At 48.1% G+C, this 27156-nt stretch overlaps 1 protein-coding gene across 3 annotated transcripts in view; it reads right to left on the reverse strand.

Annotated features, from left to right (window-relative positions):
- Positions 1 to 3860: 3860 nt before the first annotated feature.
- Positions 3861 to 27156, reverse strand: part of LOC133908747 (proline-rich receptor-like protein kinase PERK1) — a 33581-nt gene continuing 10285 nt past the window's right edge. For 2 of the 3 annotated variants that reach the window (XM_062350888.1, XM_062350890.1), the window contains 7 exons: positions 5745 to 6212; positions 5581 to 5667; positions 5413 to 5483; positions 5261 to 5337; positions 4995 to 5142; positions 4569 to 4730; positions 3861 to 4462 (listed from right to left, as the gene is read on the reverse strand). In XM_062350888.1, coding sequence (XP_062206872.1) covers positions 4088 to 4462; positions 4569 to 4730; positions 4995 to 5142; positions 5261 to 5337; positions 5413 to 5483; positions 5581 to 5667; positions 5745 to 6212 — 1388 coding nt within the window. In that variant the 3' untranslated portion in view covers positions 3861 to 4087. Of the gene's footprint in view, positions 4463 to 4568; positions 4731 to 4994; positions 5143 to 5260; positions 5338 to 5412; positions 5484 to 5580; positions 5668 to 5744; positions 6213 to 6635; positions 7545 to 27156 lie in introns of those variants that run through there. The other variant, XM_062350889.1, reaches the window with a different exon arrangement.

A 27156-nucleotide genomic window follows, 5' to 3' on the forward strand; every position in this document is an offset into this window, starting at 1 on the left:
GATGGTCTTCATGACACCATTATCGCTACCCATCATATCACCAGATAAGATAAACCACTTAGTCCCAGGGTTGAAATATGAAATTGCATCCATGATCATAGGGACCCTCGTGTATGCCTCCTTCCGATCTCCTCATAGTAATACCATAGCATATTGCTTCGCCCTACATGCATTACTATACAACACCCGGTAATTGGTAAATCCAACTATAGAGTTAATTAGAGAGGCCACAATCATGTCCAAGTCTTGCCAAAATGATGGGAGCGATGAGCCGACCTAGGTACCTTGCTGTGCACTAGGAGTGCACTAGTTCAAGCCTCACTGACCTACAAGTGTGAGATTGTTTCATATTTCTGACCATCCATCGTCGACCGTCACTTGGAATAAGACGGACACATACACCTCATCCACAATATTTATGACATTTGATAGTGTATATCTCCTTCGTATAAGAATGAACCATATCGTACGCGTTGTAGTGCCGCACTGCGTAGTCCCTGAACTAGAACTTCACTTCGTCATGACTATCAAATATCACCCCCTTCTTGATTAGCTCTTTCTCACTGTCTCTTCCTCCTCCGTAGACATTAAGTCATTATCACATAGAGCTTTCTTGATCAATGAAATGTCTGCATAGCCTGGCACCTCGGGCATATCCACATGTACAGCCTTCAGTGTCCTCATCTCCTGCTCTGTGTAAATTCCATTCCAGCAAGCCTCTTCCTCATCCTCACCCGCTTCTCGTTCCATCTCAGCACTCACATGTCGTTGCTCAACACCAGATACATATCTACTTCTTTTACCTTATCACCTTTATCTTCGTCCTCACAGTTCGACGAAAAGATTAGTATTTTGTCAACATTTTCTTGGGCCTCCTCATCTTGAAAAAAACCATTGCCGAAGTCGTTACTTACCACAACCAAATCAAAGTTATTGGAATCACCGGTAGCTATCTCCTGAATAGAGGTACGAGGTACCTCCGGAACCATAACATCGACTAGTTCAGAGATATCGACCACCTCTGGGATAATGGCGGTAATATCCTGAGTCAAATACTTAACAAGCTCCTCTTCCTGGCTAATACTATCCGACACATATTGAACTGATGGTATCGAGCTTCCTCCATACCCACATCAACTATAACCTCCGCGTAACAAACATGAGAACCATTCACACAATCCTTGTACAATTTTCAATCATTCTCCGACGCTAACTCCATGACAACATAGTGAGCCCTACCACCACTGCTAGCATCAAACCTTCTACGTACGGTTACATCACATGCATCCGCATCAACATTCATAATTGACCTAACATGAGCAACAATTCCATCGAAGCAAGGCGTTTCCCAAATTTCAACACTTGCTCTGTCATCTTATCAAACTCCCTATTTATATTAACCGTGCCACCACAGAACACACGAACAATCCAATCCATCTACACAAACCATCTAAACATTTCACATATGCAAAAATATCCATCGCTCTGACACATTCAAAGACTACACATAATCCATTTTAATCCCTACACCTCATCATTTCATCACAACAATTCAAAATTACTTGTATATATAGAAGAACATGCTTTGCTCATACGCATTAAGCCTAATCATATATGATTCAATTTCCTACGCTCAAATAATTGTATGCAATAAATTCTACATGTTACACACATGTAACTATATATCCATAACACGATATTTGACTTCCAATCTAACATGAAACGTACAAATTTCATATATTATCAACAACAAAATCCTAAACTCTAACTACCCTTGAACTAAGAATACAAGTCAAAAAAAAAACCAAAAAAAAAAACTTAGAGAGAATAAAGAAGTTACCTTCCTAAGACATGTCCCCGTGAAATCCTATTCGAGTTGGGCCCAATTGGTGGACGAGGGGGAGGGGGTCGTTGATTGGCCTTGGGCACTGATGCGACGTTGGGTTCTAGCGGGAGGAGGAAGAAAGGTGTGGGAGAGGACCGACACGGCTCTATGTATGCCCCTGGGTCACGTCAAAGATGTTGGCGTGACAGACGGTCACGCCAAGCTCTTTAGCATGACTTAGTGCTGCCATATTGGCACCATGTGGGTGTCAGGACAGATATCAGTGTGGCTATTTTGCTCACGCCATATGTATTGACGTGATCACGTTGATAAGTCACGTCATATATTTTGATGTGATAAAAGGAGTTAGTTCCTAAAAATTTAGTTTCTCACATACTGTTTTTAAAATATTAGTTTAAAAGAGGCTAAAATTAAGAAAATTAATTCTTCCGGTTCATTCTTCATAGCATTCTTTACAATGCATTGAAAAGCATCTTCCACAGTAGTTCCTTCCTTGGCAGATGTCTCAATGTAAGGTATGTTGCCTTCTGAGGCACACCAAGCCCTCACCTTTTTCTCAGAGACCTAAGATGGTAGTAACAAGGATTATCATTCCATGCCATGGAAAATAGATAGGAGGAAAAAAGTTCAAATACTTACCACGCGACCGTTTCCTTGCCACCATCAATATCAACTTTGTTTCCCAGCAGAACAAAAGGGAAGTTATCAGGATCAGATGGGCTAGCCGGACAAGTTGGATTTGAAGGTGAGACAGAAATCGCAGGGCATTCGCAGCGAAGGGGAAAGGGCGTTTGGCCACAGAACGGACCACACAGATGGACCCGCATGATCTCATACGATTTGAATCGGAACTTCCCGGAAACAGTTCGTGCCTGGTGATTGGTGCCGGCGCAGCTACCATCTTCTGTCATTGAGCAATTTCACGGTTTTATAATTATACACCTAAGCAATCAACGGATGAGATTAAGATATTGGTTGGCAGCTTCAGCGTTTCTAAGGTTTCAGTGTTTAGTATTCTCAAAAAATAATAATAAGAGCTTCTTTCCTGCTCAGAATATTGCAACTGGGCCTCAACAAATTGGGGAAAATGCTTGCCACCTAAAGGATGATATTCTAATGTTTGTGACTAAGAAGGATGAGACCAATGAGATACCACAAAATCACTGATAATTCTATGAACTGTCTATCCGCCTCCGTTCTGACCATTAGCACATTTTCTATTTTCTTCTTGAACCACTGAGAGCAAGGATTCTTAATAAGTCAGAGCATGAACCTGTGAGTGGGCAAAGTAGAGGTTGTCGATTCCATCATGTATTTCGTTTGGTTGTTTCAACAAAATGATGCCATTTTTCATGTTAGTTGGATTTGTTGAAATAGTGTAATACAAAGCTCAAGCGAGATGTAACATATTTTTTAGTAAATTTCAGATACTCAAGATTCTGGGTTATAGTTGCATAAATCCTAACCTTTTAGACATTGGCAACTTACCAATGGTAATATGGCTAATAAGTCTCAAAATCTCACTGTATTAGACTCCAGCTAGGGAATCCGCAGTAATCTCACCATCAACCTCCATCTAGACCTGAGAAAATCTGGTATGGCCTGCCCCGAGCCCAAAGCCCGGTTTGAGCCCGGCCCGAAAAAACTTGCAACAGAAGGCCCGACGACTCTATGGGCTTGGGCAGCACCTAATGAGCTCGAAACAAACAGAGCATGGCCCGAGCCCGGCTCGAAATATATATTTTTTTACTTTTTTATATATAAAAATAGACAGGCCATCTGGCCTGATTTTTGCTGGTCCCGGGCACAGTTCTTAGAATGCATTTCGTCCATTGACCAAACAACTGATGTTTTTCTGTCCCGTAGGTGACGAGTTTAGTGTGCTAGACATAAAAGAATGCAAGAAAACATGCATCGCACGATCCCCCAAAAAATAAATGCACAAGGTCTCTCCGGTCCAGAGACCGTTTAAGTCACACTCGGTCATCTTGAAAAGGCATATCAACTGTTTCGGTTTTCGGTGACTTGAAACGATTCACATTTTAGACCTTTATTTACCTCGAGTAGCAATACACATGCATGCAACTTACAACTTGAAATTCCCATCCTGCCAAGAATTGCACGAATCCGAAACCCAAAGAACGAATGTGGAAGAAACAAGAAATAAAAACCGATCCCCACCCCACATGTGGCAGAGTAGAAGAACCTTGACACGCGCAGGTACACGTGCAATGAATAAGTTCAGGTGTCACGGCCGGCCTGCCTGCTGATGGTGGTGCGCCGGCTCATCCTCTCGGTGTCACCGGCCTGGCGCCTGCGGGTTCCCTGCTGCGCCTGCGCGCCCGCCGCCATCTCCCCCGTTTCGCCCGCGCTGCTGGCCGTGTACTCGCTGGACGGGTTCTGCCCGTACTCGCTGGTGGGCTCGCTGAACTCGCTGCTCGTGTACTCCGTGATGGTCCCAGAGCCCGCACCCGCGCCCGGCCCGAACGCCATCCTCCGGAGCCGGCTGATCTGGTCCGTCGTGCCACCACCCGAACGCTGCATCGCGCTCTTCCCCGGGTTCACGCCGGCGTTCAGGTCCTCCGGCGACAGCTCGCCCTCCAGGTACCGGACGATCTGGTCACACGAGTGGGAGTGGCGCGAAGTGTTAGACGTGACTGTGCGGATCGGAGCGTGAGGTTACTCGGACGTACGTGAGACGGTTTGGCAGAGGGAGCCTTACCTGGCTCATCCGCGGGCGAGACCGCGCGGTCTGGCGCACGGCGGCCGCGGCACACGCGACCAGGCGCGCCATGTCGTACGCGTCGTAGGCCGTCTCCAGCTTCGGATCGATCAGCTCGTCGTAGTTTTCCTCCTCGACAGCTTTAGTCAGCAATGGCCTAGCCTGTTGGACACAAAGGAAATCTTTTAGATATCACTAGTTGCATATGGAGCATAATGGGGAACACGAGGAGCAGCCTAGCTGGAAGAAATGTGATGCCACAGGTAACAATTTACAATCAGTTACTGTTACTTAGTTCACAATCATAATTGAGTGATTGGCAAATAATTTGGGCAAGTCCTGGGGTAAGACTTGAAGGACACATCTGAATAACTGAATGTTGCAACGACATGGAATGGCAGCATTGGCTCGAAGAAGGTCACTCACCCAAGAAACCAATGTCTCGGGCTGATAATCTGAGGATTGCATAATAGGTTTCCTCCCGGTGATCAGTTCCAGAAGCATTACACCGAAGGAGAAGACGTCAGACCGGTCAGTAACTTTGCCGGTGGCAGCATATTCTGGCGCCAAATATCTGGAGACACAAGTTTTGACAACACAAGTTCACTCTGCATCCACTGGTTCATGCACTAGAAACTTCTAAAAGGTACGAGCACAATTGTTGGGGGTGCCAACAGCACAGAGCAATTTACCCAAAAGTTCCCATTACGCGCGTAGAAATAGCGGTTGTTTCTGCTCCTTGGTATTTGGCCAGCCCAAAATCTGCAACCTGTACAGAAACGGTATTTCTCTCAGATAACCAAGCAGGCAAGCAGACTAATGGTTTTCTGTTCTCACTATTTACCTTTGGCTCGTAGTTGTAATCCAGAAGGATATTGGCCGCCTTGATGTCACGGTGGATAATCTTGGGATGGCCTGATACCACCAAACCAAAAACCAGATCATTATTCGTCAGCAACACAAGATTCAGAAATTTTGTAGAGGAACAGAGGTCAGGAGCCAAGAAACTCACAGTCTTCGTGCAGATAGGCCAGGCCCTTCGCCGAGCCGACGGCGACCTTCCACCGCCGCGGCCAGTCCAGCGTCGGCCTGCCGCTCCCTGAGACCAACCTCCAATGTCAGTAGTGCGGCAACTTCACAGCAGTCATGAGATGCACTTGGCAAGAGCGTACGTACCGTGCAGGTGGAACTCGAGGGTCTTGTTGGGGACGTACTCGTAGACGAGCAGCCGCTGCTCGCCGTGGATGCAGTAGCCGACGAGGGAGACGAGGTTCTTGTGGTGCACCCGGCTGATGATCTCCACCTCGGCGCGGAACTCGCGGTCGCCCTGCCCGCTCCCGGCGCGCAGCTTCTTGATGGCCACCTCCTGCCCGCCCACCGTGCCGCGGTACACGTGCCCGAACCCGCCCTGCCCGAGCAGGTTCCCGTCGGAGAACCCGTCCGACGCCGCCGCCAGGTCGTCGTACGCGAACGTGCCGCCAGTGGCCATGTGCGGCGAAGGGTTCAGGGGCGGAAGCGGGGACTCGGACGGGCCGCGGCTGCTCTGCCACGAGTGCATCAGCGGCGGCGTCGACGAGGGTGTCGTCGACACCGCGTGCGACAGGTGCGGCGGCGTCACCGGCCGCCGCGGGTCGTAGAACTCGCCTGGTGGCAGGACAAGACGGAGCACAACGATCAGTAAAGCCAAAGCAGTTCATCAAGATACAAATCTTCTTCACGAAAGTTTTCTACTCGAAGAAATGCTGGGGTGAAACCGGTGCGAACTGCCAACGCGCGCACCATTTCGAGTGCGTGCAAACAGCTCGCAATCCACTGTGCGTCGATGCGACCGTCACCCGCAGGGGAAAGTCAACTCCCCATAGCGGTGACACATGGTTATCTTGTTTACCCGCTGTGGTTGAGAGCGTGGAATTGCTGTGTCTCAGACGGTCACCCCGCAAATTATGGGCTGGGTCCCGCGCCCGCGTCGCGAAGCGCGTTGTCACATCGACGTGCCCACGACGTAACACTACCTCGTGGAATGGAAGCGCATGTCAAGAAAGTCGACCACGTCGCAAGTGTACGTACCTGGGAACCCCTGTGACGGCGGCGGCGACCGGCGCCGCTTCTTCCTTGCTACACAGAAGTAGATCAGCCCGGCCGCGAGGCCGAGCAGGACCACCGCCGCGACGGCCGCTCCCACGCCCACCACGGTGCCGGTGTTTGACGACGGCGCTCCTGGCGACGGGGGCGGCGGAGGTGGAGCTAGAGACAGATATGATGGCGGAGGCGATGCTCGTGAAGCCGGGACGCCATTAGGGGGCGGCGGTGAAGATGGGACGGTAATCGGAGGTGGCGGCGAGGTGGGGACGCCATTAGGAGGAGGCGGCGATGCCGGGACGCCGCTGGGAGGAGGCGACCGGCGTACCGGTTGAGGAGGTGGCGTCGGCACGGTTACCGGTGGAGGAGGAGATGGCGTCGGCACGGTCACCGGTGGAGGAGGAGATGTCGTTGGCACGGCCACCGGCGGAGGTGGGGACGGCGGCGGCGGAGGAGGAGGGGAAGGCGTGGCCGTAGGCGGCTGCGTCGGCACCGGCTGCGGCGTAGGCGGCTCCGTCGGCACCGGCTGTGGCGTAGGCGGCACCGGCTGCGTCGGCACAGGCTGCGGCGTAGGCGGCACCGGCTGCGTCGTAGGCGCCTGCAACAGGTGGCGCCGCGGAGCCATGGTGTCGCGCGCGCGCGGTAGTGCGGTGTGCGCAAGTGCAACGTTAGTCTCCCGGTACCGGTAGACTATGACCAACACCAACGGAGAAGGAAGACAGGGGTGTGATATCTATGAGCTGGACGCACTCGGCCAGTTAGCCATGAGGTGGTTTTGCTTGAATCGGCCGTGCACATCTGCTTGGCTTCGCTTTCCGGGTTCAAGCGACAGCAACAGCATACGCTGGCACGTCTATTCCTGATTAAACACGAACTGGTCTTCTCTTCACTTTTCAAGTGGAGTTGTTGGGTAAGATTGACCGCGCAAAGTCAAATATTTGATGATCGAATGGTGATTCCTGTTTTGTTAATGTTTCAATTAGAAGGGTCCTAAGGTGCTAATCATGAACGTGCTGGTCAGAGCTTTCGACGGCGGGTATGCAGACCTGGTCACGGACAGGTAGACAGCGCGGGAATCGGAAGCTAGCAACCTCACCAACTTCGGTTGCCATGGCGCGACGACACGGGCTGACCTGACGGCTAGCTCATTGCGTTGCGTGTGGTAGCAGCGCTTGGAAATTAATCTTGTTTTTTGTTTTTAGGTAAGTTAAGAATTTATTATAGGTAAATTAGATATATGCACTTAGAAAGTTAGGATAGTTTTAGTTGGTCAGTTGACGTATACGTACTCGTATAGAAGATCTACGAGTCCACGGAATACACGACGGCCGATCAAGTCCAAGTCGTATGCTTGCATGTGTCGAGGTCGTAGAGTTTGAGTCGGAGTCTATATGCTTGTATGGCAAAGTACACTGCACATGCACGGAGTCCAGATCATATACATGTCGGAGATGATGGCTTGTATATTTGGCCGGTCATGTACTTAGGGCCTATATAAGTAAGGGTATGTAATAGGAGTTTAGATGTATCGGGAAGAAAAGCTCAAAGTATTTGGTTAGGTACTCAGAAAGCTCGGATCTCCTCGGGACGTCGAATCGTGGAAAGCTCAAAGTACTTGGTTAGGTACTTGGAGAGATGGAATCTACGATCGGGTTGAGGAAAGCTCAAAGTAATCGGTTAAGTACTAAGCGAGCTCGGATCTCGAATCTAGACTTCGGAAGATATAGAAGAAAAGAAAAGGCTAAGCTGTTACAGCCTCGAATTTTTGTGTGTTCTTGTGTTCTCTCGTCGAGTTTCGATTGACGGATCGTTCGTCTTGCTTCGGGTTGTTCGTGTGGTCGTGGCGCTCACTTGGTCGGACAATGTGGTCGTGCACGTGCTGGTCGCTCGCGTAGTCAAGCGTGGACTGGTCGGACGCGTGCTCGCTGGTCGTGCGACTGCTGCTCGTGGGAGCTAGTCGTGAGACTACTGCTCGGAGCAGCTGGTCGTGAGTGGTCCTGGTGGTTGGGAAAACCCAACAATTGATATCAGAGCCTCGACGAACTACTCGGCAAGCTAGGAGATTTGTTGTGTGCGGTCGACGAATAGCAGAGGTAGCGAATCAACATCGGTGATGGTGTCTGGATCGGGAGCACCGGCGAAAGAGAGTTCACTGGTGTCGCTACACTATCCGATGCTCACGAGGAGCAACTACACAACATGGGCGATCAAGATGAAGGTGTTCATGCGTGCACAAGGTGTTTGGGACGCTGTCGAGCACGATGACCCGAAGGAAAAGGTGGGCATGAAGAAGGATCAGATAGTGCTTGCCGTCATCTATCAAGGCATTCCAAAGGAGACGATGCGGGCAGTATCTAAGAAGAAAACTTCTAAGGAGGCATGAGAGTGCATCAAGATGATGTACCAAGGTGCCAAACACGTCAAGGATGCTCATTTTCAAACCCTCAGAGAAGACCTGGATGGCTTGCGGATGAAGAGCAGGTCAACGACTTCGCAATGAAGGTGAATTCCATCGTCAGCACGATTCGTGGGCTCGACGACAAGATGGAGGACTCGTATGTGGTAAGGAAGATCCTCAGAGCCACACCAAACAAGTTCTTGCATATCGTCGCTTCAATCGAACAAACGGTGACCTTGAGACCATGACAGTCGACATCAATGCTGAGCATGTGTTGCTCACCAAAGCCCAATGGAGAGATAAGGAGAAGGATAAAGATGAGTATTTGTTGCTCACCCGAGAGCAATGGAGGGTTAAGGAGCAGAAGAATGGTGGTGAAGACTCCTCCAATAGTGGCGAACAAGGCAACAAGAATAAAAAATTCAACAAGGCTAAAGTAAGATGCTACAAGTCCAAAGATTATGGGCACTACTAGTGGGAATGCGAGGAGTCAAAGAAATAGGAAAATGCGTTGTTCATGGTTGCAAAGGAGGATGACCACCCGACGTTGCTCTAACATGAAGAAAACAAGATTAAAGGGGAGTGTTGGAAGTTAATCTTGTTTTGGTGTCTTTAGGTAAGTTAAGTATTTAGTATAGGCAAGTCAAATGCATGCATGTAGAAAGCTAGGATAGTTTTGGTTGGTCAGTTGCCGTATACGTACTCGTATAGAAGGTCTACGAGTCCGCGGAATACACGGTGGCCGATTAAGTTCGAGTCGTATGCTTGCATGTGTCTAGGTCGTAGAGTTCGAGTCGGAGTCTATATGCTTGTATGGAAAAGTACATGTGCAGGTGCACAGAGTTCAGATCGTATACAAGTCGGAGATGATGGCTTGTATGTCTGGCTGGTCATGTACTCAAGGCCTATATAAGCAAGGGCATGTAATAGGAGTTTAGATGCATCAGGGAGAAAAGCTCAAAGTACTTAGTTAGGTACTCAGAGAGCTTGGATCTCCTCGGGGCGTTGAATCGTGGAAAGCTCAAAGTACTTGGTTAGGTACTCAGAAAGCTTGGATCTATGATCAGGTCAAGGAAAGCTCAAAGTACTCGGTTAAGTACTAAGCGAGCTCGGATCTCGAATCTAGACTTCGGAAGATATAGAAGAAAAGAAAAGGCTAAGCTGTTGCAGCCTCGAATTTTTGTGTGTTCTTGTGTTCTCTCGTCGAGTTCCGATTGATGTTTCGTCCGTCTTGCTTCTCGCCGGGTTGTTCGTGTGGTCGTGGCTCTCACTTGGCCGGACAACGTGGTCGTGCATGTGCTGGTCACTCGCATAGTCAAGCGTGGACTGGTCGGATGCGTGCTCGCTGGTCGTGCGACTGCTGCTCGTGGGATCTGGTCGTGAGACTACTGCTCGGAGTAGCTGGTCGTGAGTGGTCCTGGTGGTCGGGAAAACCCAACAACAGCGAATGTGAAGCCGTTGCCGACTTGTGCGTACTTCCAGAAGGCATCACAACAGAATCCTGAGATTGTTCGATGTATATTTTTCATTACCCTTCCTAGAGTTCAAACGTCTGAAAACTCAAAAAAAAATTAAGCGATAATGTGAACGTGTGAGTTTATATGGCCTGTCAGGATTCTGTCATTAGCAGGGCTGACTAGCGATGGCGACGGGCACGAGGATGGAGTGACACCGTGGCGGAGATGTCGCTGGCCGCGGATGACGCAGGACGACTGGTGGGTGGTGCTGGTAGCGGGTAAAGGTGGCAAAGGGAAAAATGCCCGCCGGCAGAGGCTACACATGCCCACGCTCGCGAGTTAAATCATGCGCCCACGCCCGCGCCTGCCACCCGCCACGGACAGGAAACGCTGCCCGTGCCCACCGCCTGCGGGCAAGCCCGTGGTGATGGCGGTGCTGGCTCAGGGGGCAGGCGGCGGAATCCGGGGCTGGTCGACGTCGGTGAGCTCTGGGATGGGCTGGTGGCGGCGGAATCCCGACGGCGTCGGTGACCTCTGGGAGGGGCTGGTGGCAGCGGAATCAGGGTGAGTCGGCATCGGCGAGGTCTGGGGCTGTGGGGTGGGGGCGAGATCTGGGATTCTTGTGTGGTGCTGGGCTGTGGAGTGGAAGGTGCCTGGTACCTCAAGCGGCGGTTGAAAGTGGTGGTCGGGTGGGAGTGGAAGGAGAGGAGAAAACCCCAGAAGTTTTCTTATATACTAAGTGTCTAGGGCCCACCTGTCAGCAGTACTAGAGCGGGTATGCGGGTGGAACGGGTACAGGCAAAGTTTTTTCATGCCTGTTTCCTAATGTCCGTTGGGTTCATACTCAAATCCGCACCCGTGCCCGTGAGCGAAGAATGGCACCTGTATCCACACTCGTCGGGTTTTTTCCCGCGGGCACGCGGGTAATCTGTGCCCGTTGCCACCTTTAGCAGCGGGGAAGCAAGGATGTAGCCGGTGTAGCCGGGTTAGTGAGGTGGGGGCGGGGGTGCAGATCCAGCGGTAGGCTGGTAGCGGAGACGGGCGAAGGAGGGCTAGAGCCTAGAGGTGGGGGAGCGAGGCCAAGTGCATTGGGAGAAATCGTTGCGTGCTCAAGGTTGAAGACGAACATAGCAGCATGACTCAAGGTTGAAGATGAAAAGAGCAGCTAGATGGATCGTCGATTTTGCATTGGATGGCTGAGAGATGTCGATTGAAGCAAATGCTAATTTTAGTCACCGAAGAATAGCATGACCCATTTTTCATTTCTGCTATGAAGTTCCTAAGTGAGACGACGGATTCTCTTCTCCTGTAACTTGCCCAAACGGGCTTCAGATTAACAAATTGCAATGCGCTTTCTATTGTGTGAAGCTGAATACGTATACTATACATCTGTTACAACTTGCAAATGCAATATATTAATGCAATGAACCGTTCATGAGGCAATCGAGAGAGAGAGAGAGAGAGAGAGAGAGAGAGAGAGAGAGAGAGATGCCATCGTTCCATTTCATTCGCGTTTCATATGGGCGGACACGAACTTCTGTTTCTACTTTTTACTGCGAGACTATTTTATTTTGAAGGAGGAATGTCCAGGGTCAGAAACGAATATATAGTGATCACTGAACATTTCGTTGACCCCATCCGTACATGGGGCAAGATACAAATCTGAAAGTAGCATACACTACTATTGAAAGAGTCATATATATCATATTACTATAACTACAGATTTATAAGCTCAACCAGCACATAAAAAACTAAGCCATCAAGAATCGGTAGTCATACTAGCACATAAAAGTCGTGATATTAAAAATCGACAGTGATAGTGACTATTACTACCGATTAGAGTTACAAACGCGTTTAGCTTCTTCCGAAAGCCTTATAAATTTAACCCCCTAGCTTCCAATCGCCCTGCTCCTAACCTCCCATGCAGTCTCTTTATCTCTCTTCCTCCCTCTCCCCTCCATTGCCACCGCGATAGAAACCTCACCACCATCTCTGGCTCCGATCACTCCAAGGTCCCCCTCGCCACCACCATCTCCATCTGGCGATGAAGCTCTGACGCTGTTGGAGAGCTCAAATGAGGTGCAATCTGCCAACTCCAGATTGGTAGGGTCTAAGACCATCGATGAAGTCTGATACTTCTTCATTGATGAGCCAAAGCAAAAGAGGTGCCGGCACGAATTGAAAGAGGAGGAGGAGGACGACGACAATGACGTCAACAACTACTTCTTCATCGTGGCCGATTCCAACCAGACATGGTAGGCGTGGTCGTCATTACACTATCTTCGTTCCCATGGACTGCGCCTTGCCCATGAAGTGCATGCCTCAAGCTCATCTCTCGTGTTCTTCCCTGCTGATCATCTACTTCATAAATGATGATTGTCACCACCACTAGTCGTTGCTCCACCACCTGTAGCCTTATGGGTTGCACCTTGCGCACGCCCACCTACTATTGCAAACGTGATCTGCATGGCCCAAGCCATGCTCCCGCGCTATGAATGACTAATCCATGACTTTGTCGGTGTTGCTTGTCCTTGCTATAGGTCACCACTCCATAATCTCCTACCCTATGGGTTGCATCATATATGGCACCTGCTTGACTTCACGACATTGAAATGTGTGGCCAAGTCTAGCACGACAATGCTCGTGTCATCCCCGACGATCTGCTTTTTCAGAAGTGTCAATGTTGGTGTATAGAACAAAGGTCTCCTATTTTGAGGATATGCACATGTTAATATCAATTGGTAGAAGATTCTTTTCTGATTCAAAGTCCCATCACGTGATCAGTCTGCATCTTCGTGATCAGTATCCTTACCACATAAGGGATTCCTGCGACCAGCCTTCGCTAGTCACGGGACAGATACACATCTAACTAGTGTATTCTCATGAAATGCATTCCACTCAAGTGTTTTCTTTCCCTATACACTCCTCCCCAGCGGACAGGTTGTGACTGATATAGTGGTGTCATGCCTGTCTCGAAGCATCAAACGTTACAAGACAGGCTCATCGGCGTGTCAGACTGCTTCACAGGCACGCCTGCGAGACCGGTGATGGGACGGGGCGCATCGACTGACTGGGTGACGTAGGTGTGGAGGTGTCCAGCGGATGGGATGGACTCGGCTGCTTCATCAGAACAAAAATGGGCACATGCGCTGCCCATTTTAAATAGCCTAGAGGTGAGAGGTTTAGCTAAGGTATGAGTTAGTAGAAAAAGGACCACTTGTAAAGTCTCCTTCTCTCTGGTATATAAAGAGCGGAGGATCCGGTTTGTAAAGGGAGGGATAACCAGTTCACAAACACTGATAACAAAATATACATGACGTATGGTTTTTATCCTTCGGGAGGCCTAAACCTAGATAACCCCCGTGTTCTTTAGTTCATCACAAACAAACGCATACCGCAAGCGCCCATTGACCGTTACACCCCAGAATCATTGTCAGGAATTAATCCTCGACAGTTGGTGCGCTAGGTAGGGGAGCATTTATGTGTTTCAATAAGTGTGAGAGATTAGATTGGGCTACCCATGACCGGATCCATGGTAACCGCTGAGTCTGGTTCCGACTATCTCAGTCACCGTGAGGTGTTCATCATGGGGTACAACCCAGATGAGCCTAGTATTCCCCATGTATGGGACATCAAATCTGTCGGAGGATGAACTCCTGTCGCAGGGATCCTGAGAGACCCCTTTTTAGAGATTCGGCCGGGGGGATGATCCTGAATGAGTTCGTCGGAGAAATAAATGGAAGTGGAAATAAATGCAACGGCCGGTGGTGGGGGATGATCGACCTAGTGCAAAGAAAAATAAATGCACCGGAGTTTAGACAGGTTCGGGCCGCACGGGGGCATAATACCCTACTCCTGCGTGGATGCAATATCCTTCCCTGAAGGGGATCCCTCAGATATGTCTGGTTACAAGAATATATTGTCTAACTGAGAGCTTGAGGCTTCCTTATTCTAGCTCTGCTCAAGCTTGTTTGCGGTGTTCTTCGGCTAAGTGTGGCACGGTCGATTGCTTCGAGTCAATCCGGTGTCTTCGTTTCTCTCTGTCTATGTCTCTTCGATCTACCTTCGGATGTTCTTTTTTATTGTCTCGATCTATCTCGTCGATCTCTTCGATCTGTGTTGTTTCTTCTTTCTGTACGCCCATCCTTTTATGCACTCGCCGGCCACGACATACCCCAAACGGGAAAGAAGGGGCACATGTTCCAAGACGCCACGACTAAGAAAGGCGTCACCATTTCCTCTGGGCGAAGTGACAGGGGCGGTGGAAAAATGCGGCGCGCGTCCGACCACCCGTCACTGTGGACGCTCTGGCGCCGGGCGCCGGGCGCCGTTGAGAGGGCCCACCGGGCAGCCACAGAGGCACCCGGCACGCCCACCCTGTCTTGTTCCTCTGCCAGGGCAGGGTGGCAAGCGGAACGCTTTGATCCTGGCAACGTTATCCTGAGATACACCGGATGATACGGGACGGGACCCGTGCAATTAATGGCCCCACGCCCCTCTGCCAAAGCATGGCAGGGACTGACACTGCGGCGGGAGCAGTTGGGGATGTCAGGATGTCAGGCCGCGCATACCCATTAAATGCGGCCTTGGACCTCTGACTGGTTGATACCTCGTCGGCGGGCCCCTCGGGGGCCCTTCTGGGTCGTCGGGGCATCGGGTGGTCTCGCGCGAACCTTCGGGGAACCGAGTGCTCGGGGGCTACCACGTGCAACCTCGAGCACCCTCTCCCGAGCGCCTTTGCACGAACCTTCAGGGAACCGAGTGCTCGGGGGCTGCCACGTGCAGCCCCGAGCACTCTCTCCCGAGCACTTCTGTAGAACCTTCGGGGAACCGAACGCTCGGGGGCTGCCACGTGCAGCCCCGAGCACTCTCTCCCGGTACTTAGCTCTTCTGCCCATCGGGGGACTAGGGTACTCGGGGGCGAGCGGGCACCTCCCCGAGCACTTTCTTCCCGGTACTTGGACTCTGTGGGTCATCGGGGAACTGGGGTGCTCGGGGACCAGAGGCTGTGGCCCCGAGCACCTTCTCCCGGAACTTAGATTTTTCTCATCCCGCAGGAGGGACCTCGCAGGATGGTGACGCGTGGCGGACGGCTGGCCTGGCCTCGGGACTCAGGGACCCCCAGTTCCTGATACACCGACAAAATCGGAGTCCAAAGGCTCCGAGGCTCAACGGGAAGTTTATGATAGTTCATGCAATGAGGGGAGGGGGCAGCAGAGGCTCCCGTGTTCTGGGTGCCGACGATGATCGCCAGGCCACGTGTCCAAAGGGGAACTAGACCGGTGCCTGACACGGGGACGCTCTAATATAGCCCCAACCACCACAGTGTTGCTCGGAGGAACTGCCATAGAGAACGTGGTCTTTAGCAGCATCATCGCCAAGGCTGTTACACTACACGAATGTCGGGGGCTCCCCCATCACGACATGATGCCAAATTGCGATGGCAAGCACCATGTTTGTCGGTAGGACTGGAGATGGTCGTGATCACCAAGAACCATGGTAGGCCCCACGCAATAAACATCTCATCCTCCCTCGGTAACAGGGAGCGCTTGGAGACCCCCGTCAAATCGGGATAGCCAACCCTTTGACCTACATGACTCCCTGCACCCACACGACCTCTATAGCATGATCCGAAGCCATCAGCCTGGTAAAATCCCCAAGCAGGTAAGAGGGTACCTTGAAACTAATTGGGTGTGTGGCCTTTTTGTTAGGGTCATCTCAAGGATAGGAAAAAGGATCTTCCGCTCTTCAAGTTTCTAATAGAAAGAACAACCACTTTCGGCAGATACCAGGAACGAGGGCAGCTTTCCAGGATCCCAACAGGTGACCCCTTTTTTCTTCTCCTGTACTAACCACTCCTTGACCAGACAAGGAGTCGTTGCCCTATTTCTAGAATCCCAACAGGTCACGGGAGCGGTACTGGTCATCAAGCAGTGAGGGTTTTCTGTAACCAGAGATAGACAAGCATAGGACCACACATGTTGATAGGCTATGCATGTTGATAGGACTAGGAGCTGGAGCAATCTCAACCCCACACGCCTGCGACACCTTCAGGTACACATTTCAATTAAATTTTCAGGCCACCAAATATTGTTGCGGAGTATAGGGACTCTTATCTGGAATACGAGCAACATCCGCACGAGGGGTAAGACACCCACTAGCGATGAGGGACTCACTACTAGCCTTAAACCAGGTGCGGAGGGTTTCCTATGCTTGGACCAGATAATGGCAAAATACCTCTTCGAAGTGAGAAAGCTAGAACGACGTTCCTTCGGTTTTGAAGCCTAGCATGTCTCGCAAGGACAACTTCCTAGCCAATGAGCTGGTCTATCTAGCCTCTTCTTTCGCACTTGTCCTAATCAGAGTCTTTAAAACAGATTCACACGACCACCCACCGTGGTCTTGGACCAACGTGAAAGGGATGCTCTGCTTGGAAACAGAGCACCAGAGGCAACATCTTTGTAGGTAGCACCTCTTTCGGTGTCGTCGAACTCGGGTGGCCATCATGTGGTCACCCTACTCGATTCAGGTACGGCCTGGATAGATCAGATCTTGGACTACCTTTAGAATCAAGCAGCCCATGACGATGATGGGTCAACAGAAGGGTCACGTGGTAGGACCATAAGTACTCCTAGGTAGGGGGACACCTCTATTGCCAATGGAGCAACGACCTTTTACTAAAATAAATCACTCAGGAAGAGGGGAGCATAGTGTTCCCCGACATTCTCTGAGGCACATGTGGTGGTTGCGCTTCATACTGCATTCTGGTCAGGAAAGTGCTCTGGTAAGGATTCTATTAGCCCACGACCCTACAAAATTCTTGCGAGCCAGTGAAACAGTGCAGGTCATGTCAGAACCATGGCCGACATGCCAAACTACCAGCCTAAGCACATCAAACCGTACCACTCTCTTATTCTTTCACTGTCTAGGGGCTTGTTATCATGAGACCATTCCCTAAAAGCCTCGGGTGGTTTTGAATTCCTATTCGTGGCAATCGACAAATTCACGAGGTGGATAGAGGCCAAGCCCGCTAGGATGATCACCGCACAGCAGCGATTGAGTTCATACGGGGACTGGTAGTGCAGTTTGGTAGTCCGAATCACATAATCACGGACAACAAGACTCAGTTCGCCAGTAGTGCTTTCTAGGACTATTGTGAAGAGATAGGGGTCAAAGTTTGCTATGCGTCAGTGGCACACCCATAGAGTAATAGATAGGTCGAAAGGGCTAATGGGATGATACTGCAATGGATCAAAACTTGGGTCTTTGGTCGGCTTAAAAGTTATTCAAGATGCTGGGTGGATGAATTACCCATAGTACACTAGTTGTTGCGAACGACCCCCAATAGGGCTACGACCGAAACGCCTTTCTTCCTTGTTTTTGACGCATAGGCAATGCTTCCCTCCGAGATCACCTTTCAATTGCCCCGAGTGGCCAACTACTCTGACGATGACCTGGCAGCACGATGAGAGAATAATACAAACCTGAGTGAAGAGTCCCAGGAATGTACTCAAAATTCGGGCAGCTCGACACCAATAGAGCCTCAGGGTCTACCGTGACCACAAGGTGTAGAATCGGACATTGGTCGTAGGCGGCCTTAATCTCAATGAGTCTAGGAATAGGGCAGGTCGTGACAAGCTCTTCCTCAAGGGGGAGGGATCCTACAAAGTGGCCTGCATTTCCTAACCTAATGTGGCTGATGTGGCGAGAAGCTGGCCACAAATTACACAAACTCGTGGAAAACAGTTTCTATGTGTAAGGCTACTCAAAGATGAGCCTGTTTTTCTATTTTGTAGGATCTTTCGGACGACCGTGGAACATGGCTTGTAAGTGCTTTCGATTCATAAGCTTGACCGCCTGGTCGATAGTTTTTTAGCAGACTAAATGCTCGGGGGTTAGATCTTTTAGGATATGTAGTTTGTTTTTCTACAATGTACATGTTTGGTTCTACCCGATCGATCATATTGTTGGGGTGAGAGTCAAAATTGCTACTCACGCAATATCGAGGGTACAAGCGTCTGGGGGATGACAACCACGAGGCCATGAGTTCTAAATCGGGTTGAGCGTTGGTCGCCCCCAAAGGGCTCGTCGAGCTAAGGGCCATCATAACCACCAGGATCCTTGCTAGCGAGCACTCCTAACCCACTCGCCACTTGAACATAGGAAAATTTTACATGAAGACTAATTCTTTCATTACAAAGTGACCACCCGGGCAGCTTCCACGGGCTATATCTAAATAGTCTACTCGATACACACGAGGCCCGAAAACATACAGCAGTGGATCAAATCAAACAAACGAAAGAAGGGAGTGAATAGTAGGCATATACGAGTTTGCGAGTTCATGGAGCTCCTCGGTCGTCTTCGTGGCATCGATAAAGCCTTCGGAGATTGCTGGGATGAGGTTTGTATCCAGAAGGTGCTCGTGGACACAGGCTATAGCAAGACAAGCGCTAGTGGCTCCAATATCCAGCAAATGGTCGCCTGTCATCATGCGTAGCCTAACCTCAAGGCCACTTGCCTTCTCGGAGGATGCCAAAAGCCAATCGACATGACTAGTCACGGTGCCTCTTAGCGTTGGGCGAACTTGAACACCGGCGGACCACAGCAGCAAGTCAAAAGGTGTAAAAGCTCGATTGAGGCTATCATAGAAATATTCTCTTCGCAAGTCGCTCTCTCTGGCAATCTGCTCTAGTTCTCTCTGCACCGTGAGTAGCTCCTTTCGGCAATCTAGTCAATAAAACAGGTCGCAGATCACACAGAAGCCAGTCGATTGGGTCTCACCCGGCCAACATAGGACTAACGCGTGGCTAAGTGGTGGTAGGACTAACGCACCTCAAAGATCACCCTACAGGTTCTCTTGCTCGACCATAAATCTCAGCTCACGCTCGGCCACCACTTCCTGGATACATCGGTCAACGGAATCTTCAATAAGCATTATCTGGGGTTCAAGGCAAGCAAGTGAGTCAGCCAGTTCTGGTCACACCTCTTCCAGCCAGCACTGGTCGTTGGCGTTGCCGGCATGTGCGATCAAGGGCTCGGAGCGGGAGGGATTTTTAATCATTTTAGGGCTTCTATGACCAGGGAAGAAACAACAAAACTCATTAGAGAAATCAAAAGGTTTCATCCAAACATAATATAGAACCTAAATTATAGTTTGACTCCTCAGCGGCCTCCACCCGGAAGATGGATCCCACATAGTCCACCGTAACCCCCTCCCAAATGAGGTCGAGGTTAAAGTTGAGATCGTGGCTGCGATAGTACCGGAGAACTTACCCCGCCACATCCCTCACCGCCTACGCCACATCCTCAGCACCCCTCACCGGTAGAATATATGAGAGATCAAAAAACTATTCTGAGAGAACCTTGATGGCATAGGCCTAGGCCTGGGCTACCACGGGTCTTTCGACTCGATGATCTCCACCTCGAGGCTCCTCAGAGGCTCCTTGAATGTCTTAAAAGCATCTTGGAGAATGCTACGAGTGGTTCTCTCAGCCTCCCTGAGCTAGGTGTGTTCAGTGGCGAGCGCGGCTTTTTCTCATTGGAGCTCACCACACTTCTGCTAGGCCCAAGCCGTGCCTCCTTTTCTTTGGCTAGCTGCCTCTCTAGTGCAGCGCACCTATTGGCCGCTGCTTCATTATTGTCAATCAACTTGTGGATAGAGGTAGAGAAGTGGGTGGTCAGGGAGAGGAGGTCGGAGGTCGAAACGGGCTCCACGACTGGCTCAGTAGGGGCGGGAGCCATGATCGATGCTCCCGAGGTCAGAGCTTCCATAGGCTAGGAGGCTGGAACATGTCACTGAGGAACTGGTGGAGGAGTTACAACCAAGGTTGTGGGCGGGGTCAAGGACCTGCGGCGACAACAGATTTATGAAATCAGGAAAAGAAAGAAAACTCGAAGTATCTATGCCTAACCAAAAAGCTTATAGTGGCAGAGGAGCGGGTCTAGTTAGTGCGATACTGGTCGACTCTCTGCAAACCGGCACCGCCCAAAGAACCACCACCTGTGGACACTACCCGACTTTGAGTAGTCTGGTCACCTCCTTGACCAGTTGGGGGCCGACATAACGACCAGATGGGTGGTCGACCGGAGCGGCACTGGGAAGCAGAGAAGGCATGTTGGCAGCAAGATCAACTTCCCGAGTGGTCTCTGTGATCTCATCGATTATCGGACGCAAGACATCGACCTTAGATACCCTGCGGCGATGCAAACCATGAAACCCTGACCCAGGAGAAGACTCGAAGATGGAAGTTCCTAGAAAAGGCCAAATATACCAATCTGAGCCAAGCCCTCTCCGACGGGGAGAGGTCGTACAATGGAGGAGCTTCTCGCTGCGGGCCATTGTTTCTTGGGGTTGTCACCATGAAGAATTTAACCTGTGACTCGACGGTCTCATTAAAGAGATCTACATAAGATGGATACTTAAGACACCACATGCATAAACAAAGAGCACCATGCAAGCAGTTGCGATGTTACCTAGAGAGTTCTTCCTGGTGACATCGTCACACCCGTATACATATATGTCAGATGTGCTCTTTTCCGCAAAGAACACAACCGGTGCTTGATGAAGTCACGAGCAACATCTGATCCTGTCAGCCCGACATTCGTGAGGGAGTTCCCTCGCTCTTGAAGACCTGTGCCGGTTTGTTTGACACGCAGATGTTGTCTAAGGAATCTTCTGTCTTGCGATAGAACTATTCTTCCCTCCAGCCCAACCACGACGACTTAAGACCCATCTCAAGGTAGGAGCCCACAATGACGTCGCGAAGGCGAAATCCGTAGCTCCCGGTGGTCGCCCGGTCTGGAACCTGACCGTGTAAAAATACCTAAAGAGATAGAGGAATGGCACGACCCCAATGAAGTTCATGCACATATGAGCAAAGACTCTTAGCATGATGACGGAGTTGGGATTGAGGTGGAGATGGCAGATATATCATAGAACGAGATGAAGGTGGTGAAGAATTTAGAAAAGGACAGCATAAGACTAACCAAAAAGAAAGAGGCAAACAACACGATCTCCCCCTTGCGGGGAGCAAGCACGTCCTCCGCTGGGCGGCACCCCAAAGAAAGGCAACGAGGGAGCATACGGTTGTCGTACATCTACTGCAGCTTCGCTGCAGTGCACTTAGACTTGAGAAATTCTGGCTCTTTACTGGTGCGCGATGCCATAAGTGTTTCAAATGGGGCCATTTGTGCTTTTTTTCCGTCAGAATCCATCTCCTATGGGTATTCCGGTCCCTTCTTCCTTTTTGGCTTCTTCTAGATTCTCCAATGGAATTAACGGAAGTAGTTGGAAAAGCAGTCCTAAGAAAAGTTGGTTTCATTAGCCTATCTCTCTGACTGTTAGGGCGGGTTCAAGTGGGGCCACATTCTTTCCTCTTTTCGTGAGTTTGGGCGAGCGGTTCTTGGTCTTCCTTCTGGTGACAGGCCTCCTTATTTGCCTTCTCCCTCTAATTCAGAGCCTAGGGCTTTCTTGGCGTCTCAGAAGGTCATGCCGCCCGTCGTTCTTGAGCCTTTCTTCCCAATGGAGTTCAATGCTATTGATCCCTCTCCTTTCTTAGTTCCTGGATATGCAAGGCAAGAGGTTCTGAATAGACAGCTTTTTGCTCGAGCAGTGGTTGATGTGGCTACGGATAGAGCTAACGAAGAGGTGGCTATTGCTTTAATCTCGCCATTGCCGGAAGGTGAGGTTCACTTTGAGAACCTTTGTGATGTTCTTTTGCAATTTTTGGTTGAGCGTTGGTATGTTGAAGTTAAAGAAATTCAGTTATTCCCTTTTGGTAGAGGGTTGGCTTTTGTTCGCCTGACTAGAATTAGCGAACGAGATGCTCTTGTTCATCATAGTCCACATATCGCGGGTGGTCTCTCTTTCACTTTGTGAATCATAATGCAGGCCCTAATCACAGAGCTATCAACTTCAATAGAGAATGCTGGTTGTTGCTCATTGGTTTTCCTCTGGATTATTGGAGCACTGAGCATATCTCAGGTGCAATTAAATCATTTGAAAGGCTGTTAGTATGGGTAAGGGACGATGACTGTCTTGCCCACATTTTGATCAAAGCAAGAGTCACAGACCTCCAGGATGTTCCTCGGTTCATTGTTATCACAGAGGGTGATGGCTTTCAGGGCTTCTCTTGGACTATTCAATGTGAAATTGTGCAGCAGAATCTCTTAGGAGTTCTCCCTCAAGATGAAGATCAACCTCCTAATGTCAATGATAGACCTAATCTCCTTTTCCATCAGCTTCATAACCCAGTGGCACAAGGGCTGGCTTTGCTTACCTCCCCCTCAAGTGCAAGCTCATCTATGGGATCTTAATTTGGCTCCAAATGATGCTATACATGCTGATGCTCAAGAAGATGCTAGTCATATTCCTCTACCAGGTGATCAAATCCCTGATGATCAAGTTCCTATTTTGCTAAACTTACAGGAAGAAGAAGATGATGATCTGGATAACAGTGGAGTCAGTCTTTCTCTTTTGCTTGTTTCAGCTATTTCTGGCTCTTCTGCTAATTTGGTTCAGAACTTGGGAGTTGTCCCTGATCTTAATGATCCTCCAATTGTGGATGCTGATCCTCCAAATTTTATCCCTAATGACATTTAGATCCATGAACTGATTGATGTTCAACCGGTTAACTCTTTGCAGCAAGTCTAGAACTTAGAAAATGAAGTGGTCCACACAAATTTACATATTGGAGTTGTACAACATGCAAGTGGGCTATCTGCAGTCCCTGTATTTGAAACTTTCCATCATAATCTTGACTGTGTTGGGACCCCTTTTGATCTTTTTGGTTGTAGTTCTGTATGGGCCCATTTGATATCTCCAATGGGCTCCAATCTCAATTCTGTAAGTGTTCCTTTGTGTTGGGCTCCCATTTTGGTAATATCTCTTTCTTCACCTCTTTATTATGACTGGGTGAGAAATTTATTAGCTTCAAAGGCCTGAAAATTCTTTCAATTGAATAAAGCTGAATCTATTGATCTTTTGGTTCCTAATTCCTGTGTTCAAATTGAAAAATTGACTTGTAAAAGCAAGCTCGATTGACTACTAAGGATCTGGGTGAAATCCCTTCACCCAAGAGGAAGAGAACCTCTGGGGCCCTTGCTTTACCTGTCGTTGAAACCGAGGTGAGAAAAAGCAATCGAATTAGATCTATGAATGATGGTTTTAAAAGAAACTCTTGTGCTAAAAAAAATTGTGCTGCCTACTCCATTAAGGATCCTAGTATTTCTTCTAAAGTGATAAGGAGCTTGGGGGAGCCCTTCTGCAAGATTGACCCCTTGAAGCTGACTGAAGAACAGCTTGGCAAGAAAAAAGTACCCAGTCAACCAGTTAGTGCCTCAAGAGCTTACTCTTCTAGTGAAGACTCTTCTGCTAATGACAGCTCCTTGAAGGCTAAAGATAGTAAGAAATGCAAGCACGATGGAAATGGATTCTCAAGCAAGAAAAGCAAGAAGTGAAGATGACAGTGGTGCTTTTTTAGTCTTTGGCCATCCTAGAGATGTGCTTCTTTTAATCTTTTGTTATAGTGAAGTGCTTTTGGAATTTATGTTAATGCACAAGTACCTTAATGGTAAATGTCCCCATGATGCCCATGTGGATAGCAACCTCGATTTTCTTCCTTTTAGCGCCAATGAGTAAGCAAGCAAGAAATGTAAATAGAAAATGGGATATTTTGTGTTGGAATATTAGGGGCATTAATGCGGATGGAAAATAGAATGCAATCGGAAACATGATCTCTGAAACTCGATGTGATATCATTTGTATTCAGGAAACAAAAAGGGAACTTCTGGATCTTTCATATATCAAGAATTTCTATCCTCGGGATTTCGATGGTTTTGAGTACCAACCATCCATTGGAGCCTCTGGGGGGCTCTTAATTGTGTAGAAATCTTCTTGCTTCTTGGGTCATCGTCTCTTTTTCCAATGAATTTGCTCTTTCAATTGAGTTTTGTTTAGTTCACTCGGGGGGCTAGGTGGTTTCTCACCAATATCTATGCTCCATGTTCAGCTGAGGGGAATGCGCAATTCCTAGAGTGGTTGAAGAATGTTGATTTGCCTGATGATGAGGATTAACTTTTTATGGATGATTTTAATCTTTACATATCTCTCTGTGAGAGGAACAAGCCGGGTGGGAATGTTAGGGATATGGTCAGTTTTAATGACGCTATCAGTCATCTTCGTCTTATTGAACTTCCTCTTAAAGGGAGATCTTTTATTTGGTCAAATAATCAGCACTCTCCTCTCCAAGTTAGGCTAGATTGGTTTTTTTACTTCTTGTGCTTGGACCTCAACCTATCCTAATACTTTTATCACTGCTCTCTCTAAATAAACCTCAGATCATGTGCCATGTCTTGTGAGCATTGGCACTTATCTCCCTAGTGCTAAAATATTCTAATTTGAGAATTATTGGATTGAGCATGAGCACTTTATGCAGATTCTACAGCATGGTTGGTCAATTCCTACGAGTCATTCTGACAAAGCAAAAAATATTGTGGCCAAGTTCAAAATTTAAGAAGAGTTTTCAGGCACTGGCAAAAAAAATTTGTCAAGTTTGGCTTCTAGTATTTCCAACACTAAAGTCATCATTCTACTTGAGGATTTCCATGATCTCTCATTGCAAGAATGGAATTTTAGAATTATACTTCAACACTATCTAGCTCATTTGCTTGTTTTGTAGAAAATTTATTGGAAACAAAGGGGTAACTTAAATTGGATTAAGTTTTGGGATGAATGTATGCAGTTTTTTCATGCGAATGCCACTATCAATCATAGAAAAAAAAATTATATTATATCTCTAACATATGCCTCCGGAAAAATTTATTCCTCTCATGATGAGAAGGCTGCCATGTTATGGGAAGCTTATAGAGATTGTCTGGGTTCTTCATTCTCAAAAATGCACTTTGATTTAGCTAGTCTGCTTCCCCTGGAAATGATCTTGAATGATTGGATATACCATTCTCTAATGAGGAGATTGATAAGATAATTGCGGGCCTTCCTTCAAATAAGTCCCGGTCCGGATATTTTAATGGGGAATTTTTAAAGACGTGTTGGACTATCATTGCTCAGGATTTTTATGATCTTTGTCAGGGATTCTGGGAGAGAAATATAAATATTTAAAGCATCAATGGCTCTTTTATCACTCTTGTGCCGAAGAAGGACAACCCAAGTCTTGTGGAAGATTTTGGGCCAACCTCTTTGCTTAATTCCTCTATTAAGTTGATCACAAAAATTCTGGCTGACCGACTATAGAAAGTAATTATTCTGCTTATTCACAAAAATCAATATGGGTTCATCAAGAACAGATCAATTCAAGATTATTTGGCTTGGTTTTTTGAATATCTACATCTCTGTCATTATTCTAAAAAAGAAGATTGTTCTTCTGAAATTGGATTTTGAAAAGGCTTTCGACAAAGTGGAGCATCAAGTTATCCTAGATATCCTTTTTCACAAAGGTTTTAGTCAGCGTTGGATTTCTTGGATCTCTAACATTCTTCAATCTGAAACTTCTGCAGTTCTTTTGAATGGGGTGCCTGGAAAAGTGTTCCATTGCAGAAGAGGGGTGCGGCAAGGGGATCCCCTTTCACCCATCCTCTTTGTTTTGGCTAGGATCTTCTACATAGTATTTTAAATAAAGCTAAAGATCTAGGTCTCCTTCATCTTCCTCTTAAAATTAGGGATAATCAGGATTTCCCTGTTGTGCAATATGTTGATGACACCCTTTTTATCCTTCAAGCTTGTTCCAGACAACTCTTTATGCTTAAAGCTTTGCTCAATACTTTTGCTGAATCTACAGGTTTAAGAGTCAATTATTCAAAGTTAGTCATGGTCCCTATTAATGTGTCGGATGAGAAAATGGACATTCTTGCTAAGACTTTCAATTGTCAAAAAGGAAGTCTTCCCTTCACTTATTTGGGTTTACCTTTGGGTCTTACAAAACCCAATTTGGGAGATTTTATTCCTCTAATCAATAGAGCTAAAAAAAAGACTCATTTGTACTTCTACTCTTTTATCCCAAGCTGGTCGTCTTAAAATGGTGAATACTGTTCTTTCTTCTTTGCCCACTTTCTATCTGTGCACTCTCAGGCTTCCTTCAGGGGTTATAAAACAAATTGACAATTATAGAAGGCATTGTCTATGGAGGGGGTTTGATTTGATTGGTAAAAAGCCACCACTAGCTTCATGGAAAATGGTCTGTAGACCTAAACAGGAGGGATGCCTTGGTATCATAAAGTTGAGAACTCATAATGATGCTCTACTTCTCAAGAACCTTCATAAGTTTTTCAACAAGAAAGACCTACCTTAGGTACATTTAATCTGAGAGACCTATTACAAAGCTGGAACCTTGCATTATAATTCTAGAAGAGGGATACAGTTAAGTTACTGGATATTTATAAAGGTATTACCTCTCTAATTGTTGGAAATGGATCTTCAGTTCTCCTATGGACAAATATTTGGAATGGTTTTGTTCCCTCTCTTTCTTTCCCTGAGCTCTTCTCTTTTGCTAGAAATAATAAAATTACTCTTCAACGGGTTTCTCAGCTGAATAATCTAACTGAGTCTTTTCATTTACCCCTGTATGTTCAAGCTTATCAGCAGTTTAATCAGCTTCAAGATCACATTTCTCAGTTACCTTTTACTTCTTAGAATGATACT

This window comes from Phragmites australis, chromosome 2 (assembly GCF_958298935.1).
Source record: "Phragmites australis chromosome 2, lpPhrAust1.1, whole genome shotgun sequence".
In the NCBI taxonomy this organism is placed as follows: domain Eukaryota; kingdom Viridiplantae; phylum Streptophyta; class Magnoliopsida; order Poales; family Poaceae; genus Phragmites; species Phragmites australis.